At 39.4% G+C, this 16,184-nt stretch overlaps 2 protein-coding genes across 3 annotated transcripts in view; one reads left to right on the plus strand and one right to left on the minus strand.

Moving 5' to 3' along the window:
* Positions 1 to 218: 218 nt before the first annotated feature.
* SPCS3 (signal peptidase complex subunit 3) lies at positions 219 to 10,218 on the minus strand. The gene is made up of 5 exons (XM_059470025.1): positions 9,973 to 10,218; positions 7,453 to 7,528; positions 4,862 to 4,936; positions 3,307 to 3,422; positions 219 to 2,863 (listed from the first exon to the last, which is right to left on the minus strand). The coding sequence occupies exons 1-5, from the start codon at positions 10,113 to 10,115 to the stop codon at positions 2,731 to 2,733; spliced, it is 543 nt and encodes a 180-aa protein (XP_059326008.1). The 5' UTR covers positions 10,116 to 10,218; the 3' UTR covers positions 219 to 2,730.
* ASB5 (ankyrin repeat and SOCS box containing 5) overlaps positions 10,000 to 16,184 on the plus strand; it is a 40,324-nt gene continuing 34,139 nt past the window's right edge. The window contains exon 1 of one of the 2 annotated variants that reach the window (XM_059470022.1): positions 10,000 to 10,047. The gene's annotated coding sequence lies outside the window, so the exon portion shown is untranslated. The remainder of the gene's footprint in view (positions 10,048 to 16,184) is intronic. The other variant, XM_059470023.1, reaches the window with a different exon arrangement.

A 16,184-nucleotide genomic window follows, 5' to 3' on the forward strand; every position in this document is an offset into this window, starting at 1 on the left:
AAGTAAATCAATTGCCAGGGAATACCTTGTTTGTACATATTACTTCATAAACCAGCAATATTTGGTCAGCAACACAGCTAAGAGCACACTCAGCTGCCAGCAGTACTAGTACCTCATGAGATGTGTGAGACAAGAGGAAGTCAATGCCATTAGTTCCCACAAAAGCACATTCTTTTTGTAAATGCTTTGAGAATTGTCACAACAAAATACAGTAGCCATTTGACTTTTGGAAAGGCTTTTTTTACTTTTTTATAGAGATCAGTTGAGGACTTTGCCTCCTTAAACTCTGAACGAACACCCCATCTCCGTGGCTCAGGAGCAAAAGCCAAGCTATTACAGCATCAAGTGCTCATTTATGCTGGCCTTTTCATCAGGATAAAAACAAGTTCTTCTCTCCAAGAATTTGAACTCCATGATGGTTTCTTCTTCATCCCTCTAAAATGCTTACCTCAAACATAATTTCTGTTCACAGAGAAACACAAGTAAAGCATCAAACATCACATTTGAAAGCTACTGTTTCTGTGTTTTGAAATTCTGCTACTGTCTGCTGGGAGGAATATACCATTTTGTAGGACAGAAAGTAGCTTTCTCCCTGATGCTCTTTGACAGCAGATCCTTGTCTCTGTAGTTAAAGCTTCTCTTTAATAGGCAGACATTATATTCAATGGAAGAGTACTGCCAAAGGAATGCAGGGAAGTGGTTGAATGCCAAGCCACAAGAAATGCTTCAGTAAACAACTCAAGAATATACTTTATGAAAAAATCAACCACTTATTTGGCAATTAGCAAAACAAATCCACAACTTTGCCCAATTATCTCTAAAAATATTTTGTTTTCCTTCTCTATGACAGTTTTAAGTTCTCTGTAACAGTTTTTAGAGCCATATATACAGTTGATATCAAAGCACAGCAAAAATAATGTGTTTCAATGTGCTGATTATACTACTCTGTGGAAAACAGCACAAGTTCAGAGAACTGAAATTCATGCAAATATGCTGGATACAAATGACAAATTCTCCTACAACATTTATGTAAAAATTTTTTTTAGTTTTTTTCACTTAAAATTTTGTTTGTACAGACAAAGCACCTTTTGGGAATTTTTTTCAAGACTTTTTTTGATTAATATATCAACATGAAGAATGTATTCAATAGTCACTTAGGAAAAACTCACAAATATTAAAGATCCCTTTTTAAAAGCAGGTTAGTTCCTTCAAAATCAATCAGCTCTTAGGTGAACTCAAAGGGAGATACTCTGCTCCGATCTTTTGCATCTCTTTTTTTATAAGGGTTTTCACAATGCAGTTCTCATCATTTTTCCTATTACTTTTTTTCTGATTTACAGCATTAAAACCTGAGTTTTAGTTTCCTCTTTTTCCAAGTGTCCAGTACATCTAGAACATTCCATCTGGCAATGAATTCCCTTTGTTGTGCTTTGTTTGAAGATACACACGTAAATCAGGCATTGTGCCAGGAGGGTGACAGCAGATAGAGGGGGTGCTCCATCTCCTGGCTGTCCCCTGGATGGCCTGAATGCACCAGGCAATCATGCAAGCCACTGCTGTTGCCTAGAGGCATCCTGGTACCCTGCTCCTTCCCTCCTCCACACCCCAACAGCACTGCCAGCTGTGGCTGAGGGAAGGAGCACACACAGGGGGATGTGCAGCCACAGGGAGGCTGCTTTTTCTGCAGAGGTTTTGCCTGAAGCTGCTGCATGCTGCTTGCTACCTTTCCTGGCTCATGCAACTCAGCAAGCCTTACAGGTAGACCCACTGACAATCAGGCTGGGAAATCTGCCTCAATTACTCTATCTTACCACGGGGAAACCCTCTGCTTTGGAAAGGTTTGCCCAGACTGTTTAGGGAACATCTAGCCTATCCCTTGCTGTGGAAGATCCCCTCTGATATCAGTTGTCTCAGCCCATTCTGGGACAAGCACGTTCATTCTTCCTTGATGAACAGATCCCAGTAAAAATCTAGAGATTCCATTTCAGAAAGCCTTTCTCTACCTAAAGCTTTTAGTTTTCTTACTGACTTAGCCTTATGTCTTATGCTTAAAGAAATAAGAACTCATACTGAGTAGATTTCTTTTTATTCTTCCAGTTTGCTGTGTTGCAAGCAGTTATTAAAATGATTTGTAATACAGAACTGAATGTGGGCTTCATCAGTGGCACTCAAGATTTGAGGCTGACTGACAGATAATGAAATACCAGTTTTCCAAGTAGCTGCTGACAGTCCTAGAAAGGACCAAGTTTAGCCTACTGTAACATACTGCATATGGATTTTAAAAAATGCCCTAAAATGGAACAGCCATTTCCTTCTGGCACTTCCAGAAACCAACTCCAGAAAGTATATTTGAGTTCTACACAAAATAAGTAAGAATCACAGTACTTAAAAAGCCCAAACGCAGGAAGACTATCTTCTGGTTTAAAAATATTTATTTAAAAGAAAAGGAGATCTATACTTAAATGGCCAGGAAAAAAAAAATCCTCAGTTTTCCCCCTCAAAACCGTTACTCTGCAATTTACCTTTCCCCTAAGTTGCAGCTTCAATGTTTTATTAACAAAAAAAAAAAAAAAACACCTGAATTTTCATTTCCTTTTCCTATGCTACTATCCTGAGGAAATTAAGCTCCATTCAGTGAAAAGTTGCATGGGATGCAAGAAGAAACTGCAATAAAATGTATCCACAATATACAAGTATAAAAATATTTTGCTTATGATTCAGTACTATAATTTAATAACTTTTTGTTGTTTCATAGGTATCTGGAAAAGGTACAGACACATGTCCTGATCCTGTTACAAGAGGTAGAATGCCAGCATTTGGTACAACATTCCAGGAGAGAGTCAAGGTGATATTCCTGTTTCCCCTGCAAAAGCAACAAAGACTATCAGCACAAAAACTCAAGTTAAGTGATTTAATTACCAGTTACTAGTATTAAATAAATTAGGATACAGATTGTTTATCTGGTCCAGAAACAACAAGCTGTTTAATTTTAGGTAGTTACTGCCTACTTTTTTTTACTTGACCCCTTTGGAGTTGGGTGGACCACAAAACCAATTTTACACAGACTGAAGGCAGAAACCCAGAAGCCTGTTGCTCATAATAGCAGTGCATCTTCCAGTCTACAGAATACATAGGGTATCTGTACCCCAAGGCCATCTTCTACCAATCAAAGGTGCAATAGAGATGACAGAGTATCACACAGAATACAGGCACCTTACTACACCAATGCACACATGTATTAAATGCAAAGTATGTAAGTAAATCAAGATACCATGAATACTAGTAATAAAACAAATATTTACTTACTTGAGACCATTTCCATCATCAAAGAAAAAGTACTTTGACTTCATGTCTTTTAAGGACAGCCTTGGGTTATCTCCTCTCAACATGATCTTGTCCCAAAGGACCACCTGATTTAGGGCCTAAAATCACAATTGTAATTAAGTCAGCAAGGTATCTTACCAGATCACATTCAGACAATGGACCTTCATCGCACTATTCCTCTAAAAATCCCTTTTGCAAGTACATGCTTGCAATCCCTAGCTAATTTAACAAAGTAACACTTCACAATGGGGTAATGTAATACTACTACATGGTGAAGTGCGGCATGGAATAACCGGAAACAACAAGGAACATTTTAAAACACAAGAAAGACATTTTTAAAAAAAGTCATATGCTTTAGAAGAATTACAAAGCATAAAGGGGTTTCCTTCTGAATTGCAAAGTAAGTCACTTTCAAAGCAGTATTTAGACTTTGTTTCAAATAAAGGACCTAAACTGAGTTAGCGTGACTCTGCTTATGTCCGTATCATTTTTCCAACTTTAATGGAAATCTCCATTTTAATTGCAAGCATAACCCCAAAAAATTTATTAACAGTTGAAAAAGTGAGATCCCAAGTTCTTATGTTACTGGAATTTACACTCTAAAGTGTAAATTCTTTACACCCTAAAGTGTAAAGTTGTTTCAAGTAGATGCAAAACAGTCTTGTTTACTAATCTATAGAACAATTTAGAAAAATACATCCCAGTATTTGTGAGAAATGTTGAGTTACATGAAAGAAAAATCTAAAATATGGAACAATACAGTAAAATCACTGTACAATCTAGTACAAACACAATATCCACCACCTTGTTTAATATAACTAAGGTACTTGAAAAAAAAGTTAAAAAAGAAGGACAGTTTTGTACAGCAAGTTAAGAAAATCCTGAAGTTTCACCATTTCCTTGCAATGTCACCACAGCAGCTTTAACTAGAATTCAGTGGTACTATGGCAGCATGCTGTTTCATGAAAGCAATGTTTTAAATGCTGCTCCACATAGCTTCTATCAGATCAGTAAAAAGGGTTTTCAACTATCCCAAAGGGAAGGCTCAGTAGCAACCAATTTAAAGGAACGAGGCAAATTATATTGAGAAGTATGACAAGGTAATGTAAATGAATTACGGGGCTACAGTAACTGGTAGGGCCAACTGTGATCCATGAACAAAACACACACCACATCAGGCCAGCCCAGAAGCCACTCCCTCCTGTTTCTAACAGCAGTCAACTGCAGACATTTAGGAAAAAAGTAAAATGGACAGAAAAGGTGAAAAAACTTATTTACAGTATACTATTGTAAGTATACTGCAACACAAGGCATGTGTCATTTTTCTCCCATTTTACTGGGCATATATCAAGTTAGGTTTTATGGAAGTAAGCTTCCCAGCCTATGATTTAACTGTCAAGAAAATAATCATGAAGGCCAGCGCAGGCTAGTAGGAAATACTGGTGGCCTTAACTCTTCTCAGCAGAACTACAGAATGCTTAAAAATAGCTGCAGCACTAAAATGAGCAATTGCTTCAAACCTCTTTTTAATACTTACATTGTTTTTCGTTGAATATTCTGCAGACAAATATAGAAACAACTGTTTAACATTCCAATCAAATATACTCTGCAGATGTATGCAAGTTAAGAAAAATACCATACAGTACTTACATAACCTTGTTTTATTTAGTAGATCTAAGTAGTCTATAATCATTACAGTGAGCTCTTACCTTTCAACATACCTCATCTTACTCATAAATCAGAGCACTGCCAGCAGTTTGAACACAAGTTTTAGTCATAATAAAGTGACAGGTTTTCAGGTGGGTATTTCTTTTTACTACTTATGAAATCTAGCTGCTATTTCTCCTCCAATAATTTAAGAGTTCTATATTTGACACTGCAAGCTAGTAACCACAATCCTCTGCTAGACAACCTATTATAAAACCTTAAACATAAAAGTCACAACAGAATTCTTCCACAAATATCCCCAAGGCAATTTTTATAGTATCAGAGAACCCTTGCATCCAAATACAATAACGTTAAACAGTATATAAATATAAAATTGGTGAAGACTAGGGAATTCAAAGAGCCTTTAATGCCCATGTTAGAGAAATTAGAATATGGGAAGTATTTCATATTGGAAGGGACCCCAAAAATTAGCAAATTTGATTCTCTACTGACAACAAAGAAAGCTCATTAGACTTGAACAAAAAACTCTGATCAGATTTTTAATCAGCAGTAAAGAACTGATGACTGCCATTTGAGACAGTATAATAATGCTGGGAATCTAAATAGTTGTCTGTTTATTTAACAATAATGCGTGACTGCTAAGGAAAACACTTTTTAATTCACAATAGAGATTAGCTGTAATCTTTTATTTCCTAGTCCTCTTTTCTATTCTATTTGCCATTATCTCAAAAGAATAAATAGATTCCCTAACCAGCCTCAAAATCTGTTTCTCCTTCTTCCACTCATCCCAAGACACACATGTTTTTCAGCTACTAATTCAAAGGGCAAGAAAGGAAAGAATTAAATATTTAACTCCTGTCACAGCAAGAATAGGTAGAAATATTTTACTTGAAGATTTTTTTGTCACCTGGCTCAAAATATCAAACAAGATTTTGAAGATCTCCTTGACAGGATTTCTAATCACTTGCAAAAGTAAACAATGAATTAAATAAGCTTAAAGGAGATTGTCAAAATTCTATGCTCCCTTTCCTTTGCCTAGTTCCTTTTTCTAACTGCCATTTTATTTAACTTCTCCCAGAACTAACAACTTCTTTCTGGTAGTTAAGACAGTCCATGTACCTGTACCTCTTCACAAATTTTGAACAAAAAACCCTACCAGACTTCAACAGCTCTATGTATTGCAAGCTTTGTTTATGCCAGGCATGAGAGATTCAGTCAGAATATTTTTTTTTAAAGGCTGTTACTAGTAGCAGTCATTCAAACATGGAATCTTTATGCTCACATATTGCAGACTAATCCTTTTATAAGAACATTTCTTTTTGCGGTCCTGTCCTGCTTTGCTCTGCTTCTCTCTATACACAATGTGTACAGGTCTGTGCATCTAATTTAGAATTCAGTCTCTGTTTTTAATATGTATAAGCTTTTCAGAGGTAAAACTCAGGAACTTGCTTCTCCTGTTTCCAGTTGATTGAAAAAAAAAAATCCTCTTATTCCTGTGCAAACAGGCCTGCAAAAATCTGATTAGCCTGTTTATCCAGCATTTGTATCAGGAGTTGTATTTTGTGTGGTCTGCTCACACAAGACAGTGTTCTTCAAAAGGGCGAAACCAAAACACAGAGGTGATCAGTGCCTTGCCTAACAGACAAAACCCAGCAGACAGGGAAAAATCCCAGGATTCTCAGACCAGCTGCAAAACATGGTTTAGTGTAACCACCTGAACATGCCACCTATTATTTGGTACTGACTTCTGAAGAAAAACTCTTTCAAGAGCCTAAATGCAGACTAGCAGGGAAGCAAAGAAATACAAAAAAAAACCCCTGCAAAACTGCAAGAGCAATTGAGAAAGAGACCAAAAAACAATGTGATACATCTTTCAGTAAACTGTATGCTTCCCAATGAATTTCATACTATTCAATGCTAAAGATTAGAGTGTTTAACATCTAAGCAAGTAAACTATTACAATGCCTTTTTTATTTTTAGAAAATTATGGGTACTTCTATGCAACTTTTATACAGTCAGGACTTAGAAATCCTCACAACAAATTGAGTTTGAAAGGTGCAGTTCCTACATCAGGTGTGACATTCAAAACAATATCCTATATAAACCCTACCATTAATCCACTCCTCAAACCACTGATACAAACTTCACTTAAAAGTAATAATGTCTAGATGTTAAACTGCATTCCCCATTATTAGATACAGTGCACTTAACAAAAGAGCCTGATTTCAAAAAAAGGCATTAAACAACTTGTCAACTACTAAAGACCAAAGAGCTTGTTTAAGTTCTATTTCACTGCCATAGCTATGCAAAATACTATTTTTAGCTGCTTTAAATTTTTATTTTTAGACAAATTGCTAGTTTTCCCCGTGTCCTGAATATCTGAAGATTATAAGGTAACAAAAATAGCATCTAAGTGTTCTCATTCCAAAAAGTCTGCAAACCATATTTTCTATTAAGGATATCTGCAGTAATGTCAAATGTGACGAATCCCAGATCACTTCTTTCTCTAGGTCCAGTGAAATCTTCTACATTTTTTCTAGGAGAAAACAAAACACAAGATTATCCTTTCTCATTATTTATATCTTACACATTACAAAAATTATGGTTTTTATTAGATATTTCCCACATACATTTTCTGTATTTTGCTTTATATACTTCTGGCTAAAATGCAATCAACATTACAAACTAACACCCACCTTCCAGAAATTATGGTGTCCCAGTTTCAAATGTCAGGCCTTGACACCACAGCATCTAAGACATGTAAGTAGCCTATTGACTTTTTCCTGTTAACAAAAATCTGTATATAAGCTGGACTACATTTCACTTTAGTAAAATATGTTTTAGCATCTCCATATAAGTAAAACTGATTAGGACACCATCAGCATAGCAGTCTGCTGGCAAGCACATTCAATATTATTTCTCAACTGTCCTTGAAGAAACAAAAAAAACCAAAGCCTCTCGTGAGGCTTTGACCATTCCAACACAACAGTTTACATGCATAGTTCACACAAGTCTCAAGATTTATTCCTGTGATGTATTTAAGTAACAGCATGAAGAAAATAGTTATTTTCATCTACATTCTGGAAAATGGTATCATTTTGGAAGGCTTTATTATAAGTGTCCATTTGGAAAACTACCTCATGTTGGCACACTAAAACACAATGCAAAGAGTAACTGGAAAATAACAGACACACAGCAGATATTGCCATATGTATTCATAAAGCTTATCAGTTTACCAAACTTACCATCTACAAAGAGGAATACCACAGGCAATTGGCTTGGCCATCAACTATGAACCTCAACTCTTCATTGAACAATTTTTTTATGTATTATGAACTTCATAGCTATATTTATTCCAGTTCAGAAATTAGTCAATTAAAATATTATTTCATTAAAACCAGGTTTAGTAATCTCAAATTAAAAAAAAAGTTTACAAGTGAAGAAAATACTTTTGGAGATAGCAGATAAGAAAAACACCACTAAATCTTCACAACTTAAGCCCTGTTATGAATTTTCATCTCTTTGCAAAAAGCAGTATTTTTAAGTAGAAAACCTTATCAAGCACTTGACTTCCTCTCTTAACCATTGTCAGTCAGATGGAGTAGCAGGCCTGAGCTTGGGGACTCCAGAACTTCTCAGACATTCAAGAGAAGCAGATTAGGTGTAGCACCTCCCAGTAACACCAGATCTGCGTGCATCACACAAGGGACTGGCAATACACATTTCACCCGAATCAGGCATTTGTATGCTGCCCTATATATGCTCTGAGCTCACCATAACAGTCGAAGACATGCTTTTATGTTAAGTTTGTGCTTTTGCAATCCTCAGTGTAGCATGAATACAGGTTCTTGGTTTTTTTCCTGCGGTATTAAACCAGTCTGAAAGGTGATGGCAGTCCCTTTATTTGCAATCATGTCTCCTTTCAAGTCCTGCTATTAGGCATCCACAGGTGACACAACTTGGGGTGGTTCCAAAGCTCCACAGAATCATCACCAAATCACAGAATGGCCTGGGTTGGAAGGGACCTTAAAGATCATCAATTTCCAACCTTCCTAACATGGACAGGGACACCTTTCACTAGTCCAAGTAGTGCAGAGCTCCATCCAACCTGGCACTAAACACTTCCAAAGTGTGCTGCTTTAGCTCCCTAATCTGAGCCAAAACCAACCTAACAAAAAAACATGAGCTGAGTTAAAGCAGGTCAGTTAAACGTCCTATGACCCAGATTCCCCAGTGTCCTCTGGTAAAGAACCGCGTGGCAAAAACGGGAGCAAAGACCTCCACTCATAGGTGGCTGTAACAGCTGCTCAAATGCTTGTGGAACTACTGCCCTCCACTATATGGAAGTTCTCTGTGAGGAAGTCTCCTTTCAGAGAAAAAACCCCACCCCGAACTAACACCAAAACTGGGAAAAAAGGTTCCCCAGCACAAGTTTGCATCAGCCCATTTTATCTGTGTAGGCAATGCGTTTTGATGTGCTATTGTGTCCTACACTTGGTGCACTTCGCAGAAAAGAAGCCATCCCAATCACTTTGCTACCATAGGACAGAAAGTATGCTAGGTTATCAATGGAGGAACCCAAGAGAGCTACTAATCAAAAGCAAAAGGTACTACAATGGGATAAATGTTCATGGGATGAACTCCACGTTCCTGCAATCCCTGTCTCCCCCCAGCCGCGGGCAGCAGCTGGCTCCGCTCCGCTCCCGGGACCGAGGCGGCCGGGCCGCTCCCCGAGCGCCGCCCCGGCTCCCGCCCGGCCGCGCCGTCGTGGGGCTCCCCCATTGGCCCGCTCGGAGCGCAGGAGGCCGAGCCCGAACGCCGCGCGAGCCGCCGGCCGCCCCTGCCGGCCGCAGCGTCCCCTCACCCGCCCCTGGCTCTCGGCTCCCGAGCCCTTCACTCCCCAGCGGGCAGCGCCTGCCGCCCGGCCGGGCCCGGCCCTGTCCCGCCGCTCCCTTCCTTCCCTCTCCGCGCCGCACTCACAGCGTGACCCGGGAGACGGCGATGCGGACGGGCACGCTGCGCTCCTTGAAGGCGGTGGTGATGAAGCAGCCGAAGGTGAGCGCCGCCATCACGCTCAGCGAGAAGGCGAAGAGCGAGTTGGCCCGGGACAGCACCGTGTTCATCTCCCCGCTGGGCCCGGCCGGGGCTGCGGCCGCTGCTCGGGCGGGGCGGGCGCGCGGACGCGGCAGGAAGCGGGAAGCGGCGGGCAGGGGGGCCGCGCGCGCGACCGCCGGGAGGGGGCGTGGCGTCGCGCCGGCTGGGCGGGCTCCAGGATGGCCACGCCCCCTCGTCAACCCCGCCCCGTTCCGCCAGGAGATGGGCGGCGCCGGCGCCGGAGCGCGACATGGCGGCCGTGACATGGCGGCCGTGGTGGGGCGGGCAGGGAAATGCTCTGTGGGTTCTCTGTCTGCCTCCCCCTGTGCTCCCAGGGCACTCCCTCTTACAGAGCATCTGTCGCTCTCCTGGATTTTTGCATTCGTGTAGTAAAGCGTAAATGAGTTTTAGGCGGAGGCTCGTATTTTTACTTGATGTCTGTATCTTGCTTTCACTGGTGGTGCTATTTGCCATTTCCTCCCTTGCTTCCTATGGGATGTTCCTATTCATTTGCCCTTTGTTACACACGTGCTCAGTGTGTCAATGTTCTTGCTTAGACATTTCCTTTAGTAGCTGGGCGTGTTCCTGGATCTTCTTCTTTGGCGTGGTGATCCCACACCGTCCGGCAGGGTGAGGCAGCCTTTCACCTTACCCCACCAATTTGGTTGAAGTTTCAATTTAAATTGGTACCAGCAAAGATCAGTTTGTGTAGTGAGGTGATTCCTTACTCCTCCTGGGGCCCCTCTTTGGTGCCCATTCCTGCTTCCCGGACCTGCAACGTTATCCATGTGAGAGTCCAGGGGGATGAGAACTTTTCAATGCTTTGGTGCCCTTCTTTTCGGTGTTCCCAACCGCCGTATTCGTGTGTATTAACTATACCAGAACGGATAAACCGGGATTTCCGGGGCTGCCAATAGGTGTCAGCAGTGATTCGGTTACGTTTGATTTCCCAGCCCTGAGGTTGCAGCGCTGCAGACACAGGGAGTAGGAGCAGGACCTCCGAGCCAGGAGTCTGACAGGGTGGGAGCCTCATGGGGACTGAAGGGACAGGGAGAAGAAGGTGGGCACTGCCGGGCCTTTCTAAAATGTTCTGTAATGATGGTGCTGTTTCTTTTCCTCCCTGTAGCCAAGAGCCAGGTCTATGAATCAGGGAAATAAACCTTTGCAGAAAAAGGTAGGAAATAGAAAAGGAAAAAGATCATACTGAGGCTTTTTGTTTCCTCAGACTGAGTACCTACAGCACATGTCTGTTTGGCCTGCAGGATGTGAAGGTACCTATGGAGACATTCCTTTGGGAGCCCTGTGTTCCGCTATCTGTGCATTTGCCACATTGAGATCAGTCACAATCCGAAAGAGGGTAGGCTCTTTTCTGGATTGCATTTCCTAATTATTGGCCTTTTTGATATTTCATAAGAGTTTCAGCAGTACAGAGAGTTTCTTGTGTAAAGATTTTTGTTGGCTTGTTATTATTTTATGCTGTTCAAAATATTAATTATTGTCATGGTGCATGGTCTGGAACTTGTTGTTGCTGAAACCTTGGATTATTTTTACTGAAAAGTGGGTACTTTTCCCCAAAATAGTTGAAGACTTAGAAGCATTAAGGAAGCTTTTACTGTAAGCTTCATTTCATAAGTTATAAAATGTCTGCTGCTTTCAAAAGGATAGTTCAAAAGCGAATGCCGTTTTTTCTCATATCTATGAAGAACAGAAGGCTTAATCACCTTTGTTCTTGTTTTTAGTTCATGTAGTTGCTATTTCGAGTTTTTCATACTAAACAACTCTTTAATTAAAAATAGGCTCTTTGGCAGAATGTACAGGAATGAAGTAGTGAAATTTTGAAAGCAGTAGTTAGGTACCGGCAAAAGATCAAAATCAAAAGGCTTAGCCAAATTAATGTGTTTTTAAGGCAGTGGATAAATATGGCTATTGCTTGTGGAGGTTTGGATTTATTTTAGTAGAAACCTTAAATAAGTATCACTTAAAAGCACAGTAAACAGGAGAAGACAGATGGTGTAATTTATTCAAGGACTGATCTATTACTGTTTCAGAATAAAGAAACCTATAGCTTTTTAATGACTGAAATGTTGCAAAATCAAAATAGGAAAGTATCTTGAAATAAGGCAGTTGTGGGAGAAAATTATTCACAATAGCTGTTTAGTTGTAAGTTCTAGATTGCTCTTTGAAAGGTATAAAATATGATCTTTTGTGAAGAATGGTGACATAATATTAATATCAAAAGTTGATGACAGCTAAATAAGTTATGTTACTGGGAATTGAGCAAATACTATAATTATGGAAACAAATTTGAAGGAGCTTGGGGAAGCAGAAAACTTTGGGAGACCATTTCCAAGATGCAGTGGAATGGTATTCATTACACCCAAGCAGCATCCTTAAGCCCAGACCAGCAAAGCACAAGGCAGTGTCAGTGTTCAGGCTGGCTGTTACTTCAAGAAATGTCATGCTTTTCATTACAAACTCGTTGAAAAAAATTCAGAGATAGGATTGGCAGCAGGTCTGAAATGTAGAATTTGCCATCCTTCTCCAGTCCTCAGCCTAAAATTATCTGACTTTGCAAATGAGTTTTTGTACACTCTTTGATCTATTAAACATGTTCTTTTTTTATAGTGCCGGCACTTCAGCAGGATTGATCCTTGTCAGCAGCTGATGATAAGTGGTCTTTTGAGAGAGAGTAGCTTGCTTTCTTTGATTGATATGTTTCTACTCTGATGTTCAAGTTACGGAGCAATTCCTTTCATCATCTGTAAACAAAATAGCAAGTGTTGACACTGACCATCAACAGAGATTGCTATGAGTTCTTTGTTTTCCCACTGAAGTCATATTGGTTCTAACACAGAACACATAGATGGAAGCTTTGGGGTGTATGTTGTGAATTTCAGGTGAAAGGGAGGTGTTAACTTCAGCCCAGCACCTGTAGCCTTCTTGGGGCTTAAGTTTCTGACTAATTTTACAGCTGAAAATTTAGGTGCCTGTGGCATCTTTGGCACCTAGATAGATGAGGACCTTTTTTTTGATCTAGGTACATGTATGTATGTCTTGATCTTTTTACCATGAATGACTAAATAGTTTCTTGTATTTGTCCTTTATTAATTGTTGAAATGTTAATTCTTTAAGAGACAGTAGCAGCACACAGCCTCTTAGACAGCTCTGGGTAGGTAGGAAGATAAAGATTAAAATAAATGTGATGCTGTCATGATCAGCTGTCTCTTGCAACAGCCCCCTTTCAGTTAACACCTCTTCTGGATGGCTCATTTTTACAGCTGGCGTGGAAAGGCTGTGACTAAGAGAAGAGGCTTTTTGGACTGCATTTGATTCTAATGTTCTCCTCACCTCCATTTTTTAAGCTTTGGATCTACACAGTATGCAGAATAAGAAGATAAGCAAAAAGAAGTTTTCACTTGTCTTTGTGGTATTACTGTGAATCCTTCAGCAAGAAAATCTCGGGGAATTTTTAATTTCTGATTTCAGAATGAAGTTGATATTTTACAATATTGTCTCATTTAGTGGCATAATATATGGTAAAATAAAAGCTGCATCACAGAGAGAATCAAATGTTCTTGGCTCCAAAGTCAATATGTTTTGGAGCCTAACGTAGTTAAGTTTTGGCTCCTGTGAGGTTTGCCCATTTCATGGCCTATGAAGCCAGGTTAGTAAATTCATTCAAACATTACTAATTTAGCTTAACCTTTCTGACTTCATTGTGCTTTCCATTCTGGGCTAGAAACCCGAGTGCTACTGCTCCACCTCAGCTGGGGTTTAACCTCATTCACTCAGCCACTTGCAAGACTTCATCACAAGGTATTTTTATGTCTCTTGTAAAGGCATCAAGCAGAGACTTGTCATGCCTCAGCTTGAAGAAAAAGATGTTTTACTGGCTCTGTCATGGTGATATCATTTAGCTGATACCAATTTTAGTGGATGGAAAAAGCCTTTCTGTTACGAGCAGTAGCCATGGAAGTCAGCATATAATGACATAAGCTTGCAGAATAAACTTTTAACTCTCATCCCTACTATTGACTGTGTAATTTCCTTTTATTAACAACATTCTTAGGCAACAAAATACGCTTTACAGAGAAAGAAGAAAAATTAAACCACTTAACCACTTTTACTTAGTCAAGAACAAAACCTGACAAAGTTTGAAGAAAGGGGGAATAAAAGTAAACAAATTATTTCACTGTTTTGAGAAACAAAAAATATTTTTGAAGAAAAAATTTAAATGGTTAAAGAAAAATTTACAGACAGCCTGTAAGGAAGAATAAAATTAACAATTTTGAAAGGAATTCAAATTGATGACACAAGATTCACAGCTTAAGAATTGTTTTTATTTAGAGGCATCTATTTAATAAGAACAGGTGACATTTTTGCTGTTAGTTGAAGAAAAGATTAAAAACTACAAAAATACCAGGTTTACTTAATGAATTTAGATTAATAAGGTGGTTGCCCTGCCTACTAAAGTTAGTTTGTCAATCTAGTTGAAACACCAAAAGCATAGCTCCTGTGGTACCACAATCCTAAGAGGTTGAGTTGCCGCAGGGGGAATCTCTGTTCTGTAGACATGGTTTGCAATGAAAGAAATTGCTTGGACCCGAGAAAGGAACTCTACAAAGGGAAAGAGGTGCAAAATGAGGAGATTCTTCCCAAGATTCACTGATACACCTGTGTCAGTACATAAGGCCATCAAAAATTATGCCTAAGTATCCTTAAGAAGAGGCAGTGCGTATGTGCATTTTGACATTACTCTCCCCTCATAGTTTGCTACGAGTTTTTCCAGGGGGTCATTTGCCTTGTCACAGAATGGGTTGTAGAGGGTGGGTGTGAGTGGTTTTTTCATTGTAAAGTCCAACAAGATTGGTTTTAATTTATTAAGAGTTGAAATTGCCAGATTTTGAACTGAGGAATGTACCAGTACACATTCCTTCCTGTTGATTTCCAGCAAGGGAGAGAGAGGGGCAGGAACCTTTAGCTGAGGAATGGAGTGGGCAGCTGGAGGAGGTAACTTTAATTTAAACTTCTGGGGGGCAAGATTTGCTAGAGTTTGTCTGTCAGCAGGCTGCGTGTGCCTGCTGTCTGACACGTTTCAGGGGTTAGTAATGTCTCTAAGTACACACATGACTTATTTTGGAATGTTCTGTAATACTCTTAATAGTTGAGTTATGTTAGGTATCCAAAGAGGACTGCAACAAATACTGTAAATAAACTTACTACGTTTCTAGCAAAACTCAGATTGAATTTACTTGTAAACTTGTTGGTCATACCTGCTTCCCTTCTGGGTAGAACTTTGCTGTCAGTGATTAGATGGACTGGTTAAACAGATCAGGCACATTCATGTGATAATGTGACAGCACAATTGGCTGATGCCAGACTTGTAGCTGAAGGGGAATCTATCCCCATTATGAGAAGCAGCTGTCCAGTGGTGCATAACAAAGGGCTACGAACTAAACAGTACTATGTTATTTTTTCAAGGACTGAGAAAGTTAGAAGACTAAAATTTCATGATCACTTAAGTATCTGAGTTACTTTTTATGCTTTTAAATACATGTTATATGGAGAATGTCTGCTGTGTGCAGAGATGCTGATTGATATTTAATCTCTGACCAGTAATCCCATTCTCTGGAAATCCAGACATACAAGTCTGTAGGCTAGAATTATTTTCTAAGATAGGAGTAGTATTTCCAACTACTAGAAAAGGCAAAACACCTCAATGAAACCATTTTTAATTCATTAAGAGTTAGTAGAATAAACAGTCTTTTTATGATGTTAGAAATGAAATCATTAATGTACTCAAATAACTTGATTTGTATAGAGCCTAAACTGTGTCAGACCAACGATTTTAGTACACTGGACCAAAAAAGTACCACTGTACCTCCCAAAAGGATGAATTTGAACTTCTACAGCAGTTCAAGAGCTGTGGAAATAATGTGCTACACCAAAATATAAAGAGAAAGTATATACATAACAAACCTTTGTAAATTTTTGTGTATTAAAGCTCTTTTAAAGGAACTGTTGTGCTTCATTGTTAGAGAAGGCAAATGGTGTCTAAATAAGTAACTGTTAAGTAGAATGGGTGTCAAAAGCCAGAG

Source organism: Ammospiza nelsoni, chromosome 4 (assembly GCF_027579445.1).
Source record: "Ammospiza nelsoni isolate bAmmNel1 chromosome 4, bAmmNel1.pri, whole genome shotgun sequence".
Taxonomy (NCBI): Eukaryota; Metazoa; Chordata; class Aves; order Passeriformes; family Passerellidae; genus Ammospiza; species Ammospiza nelsoni.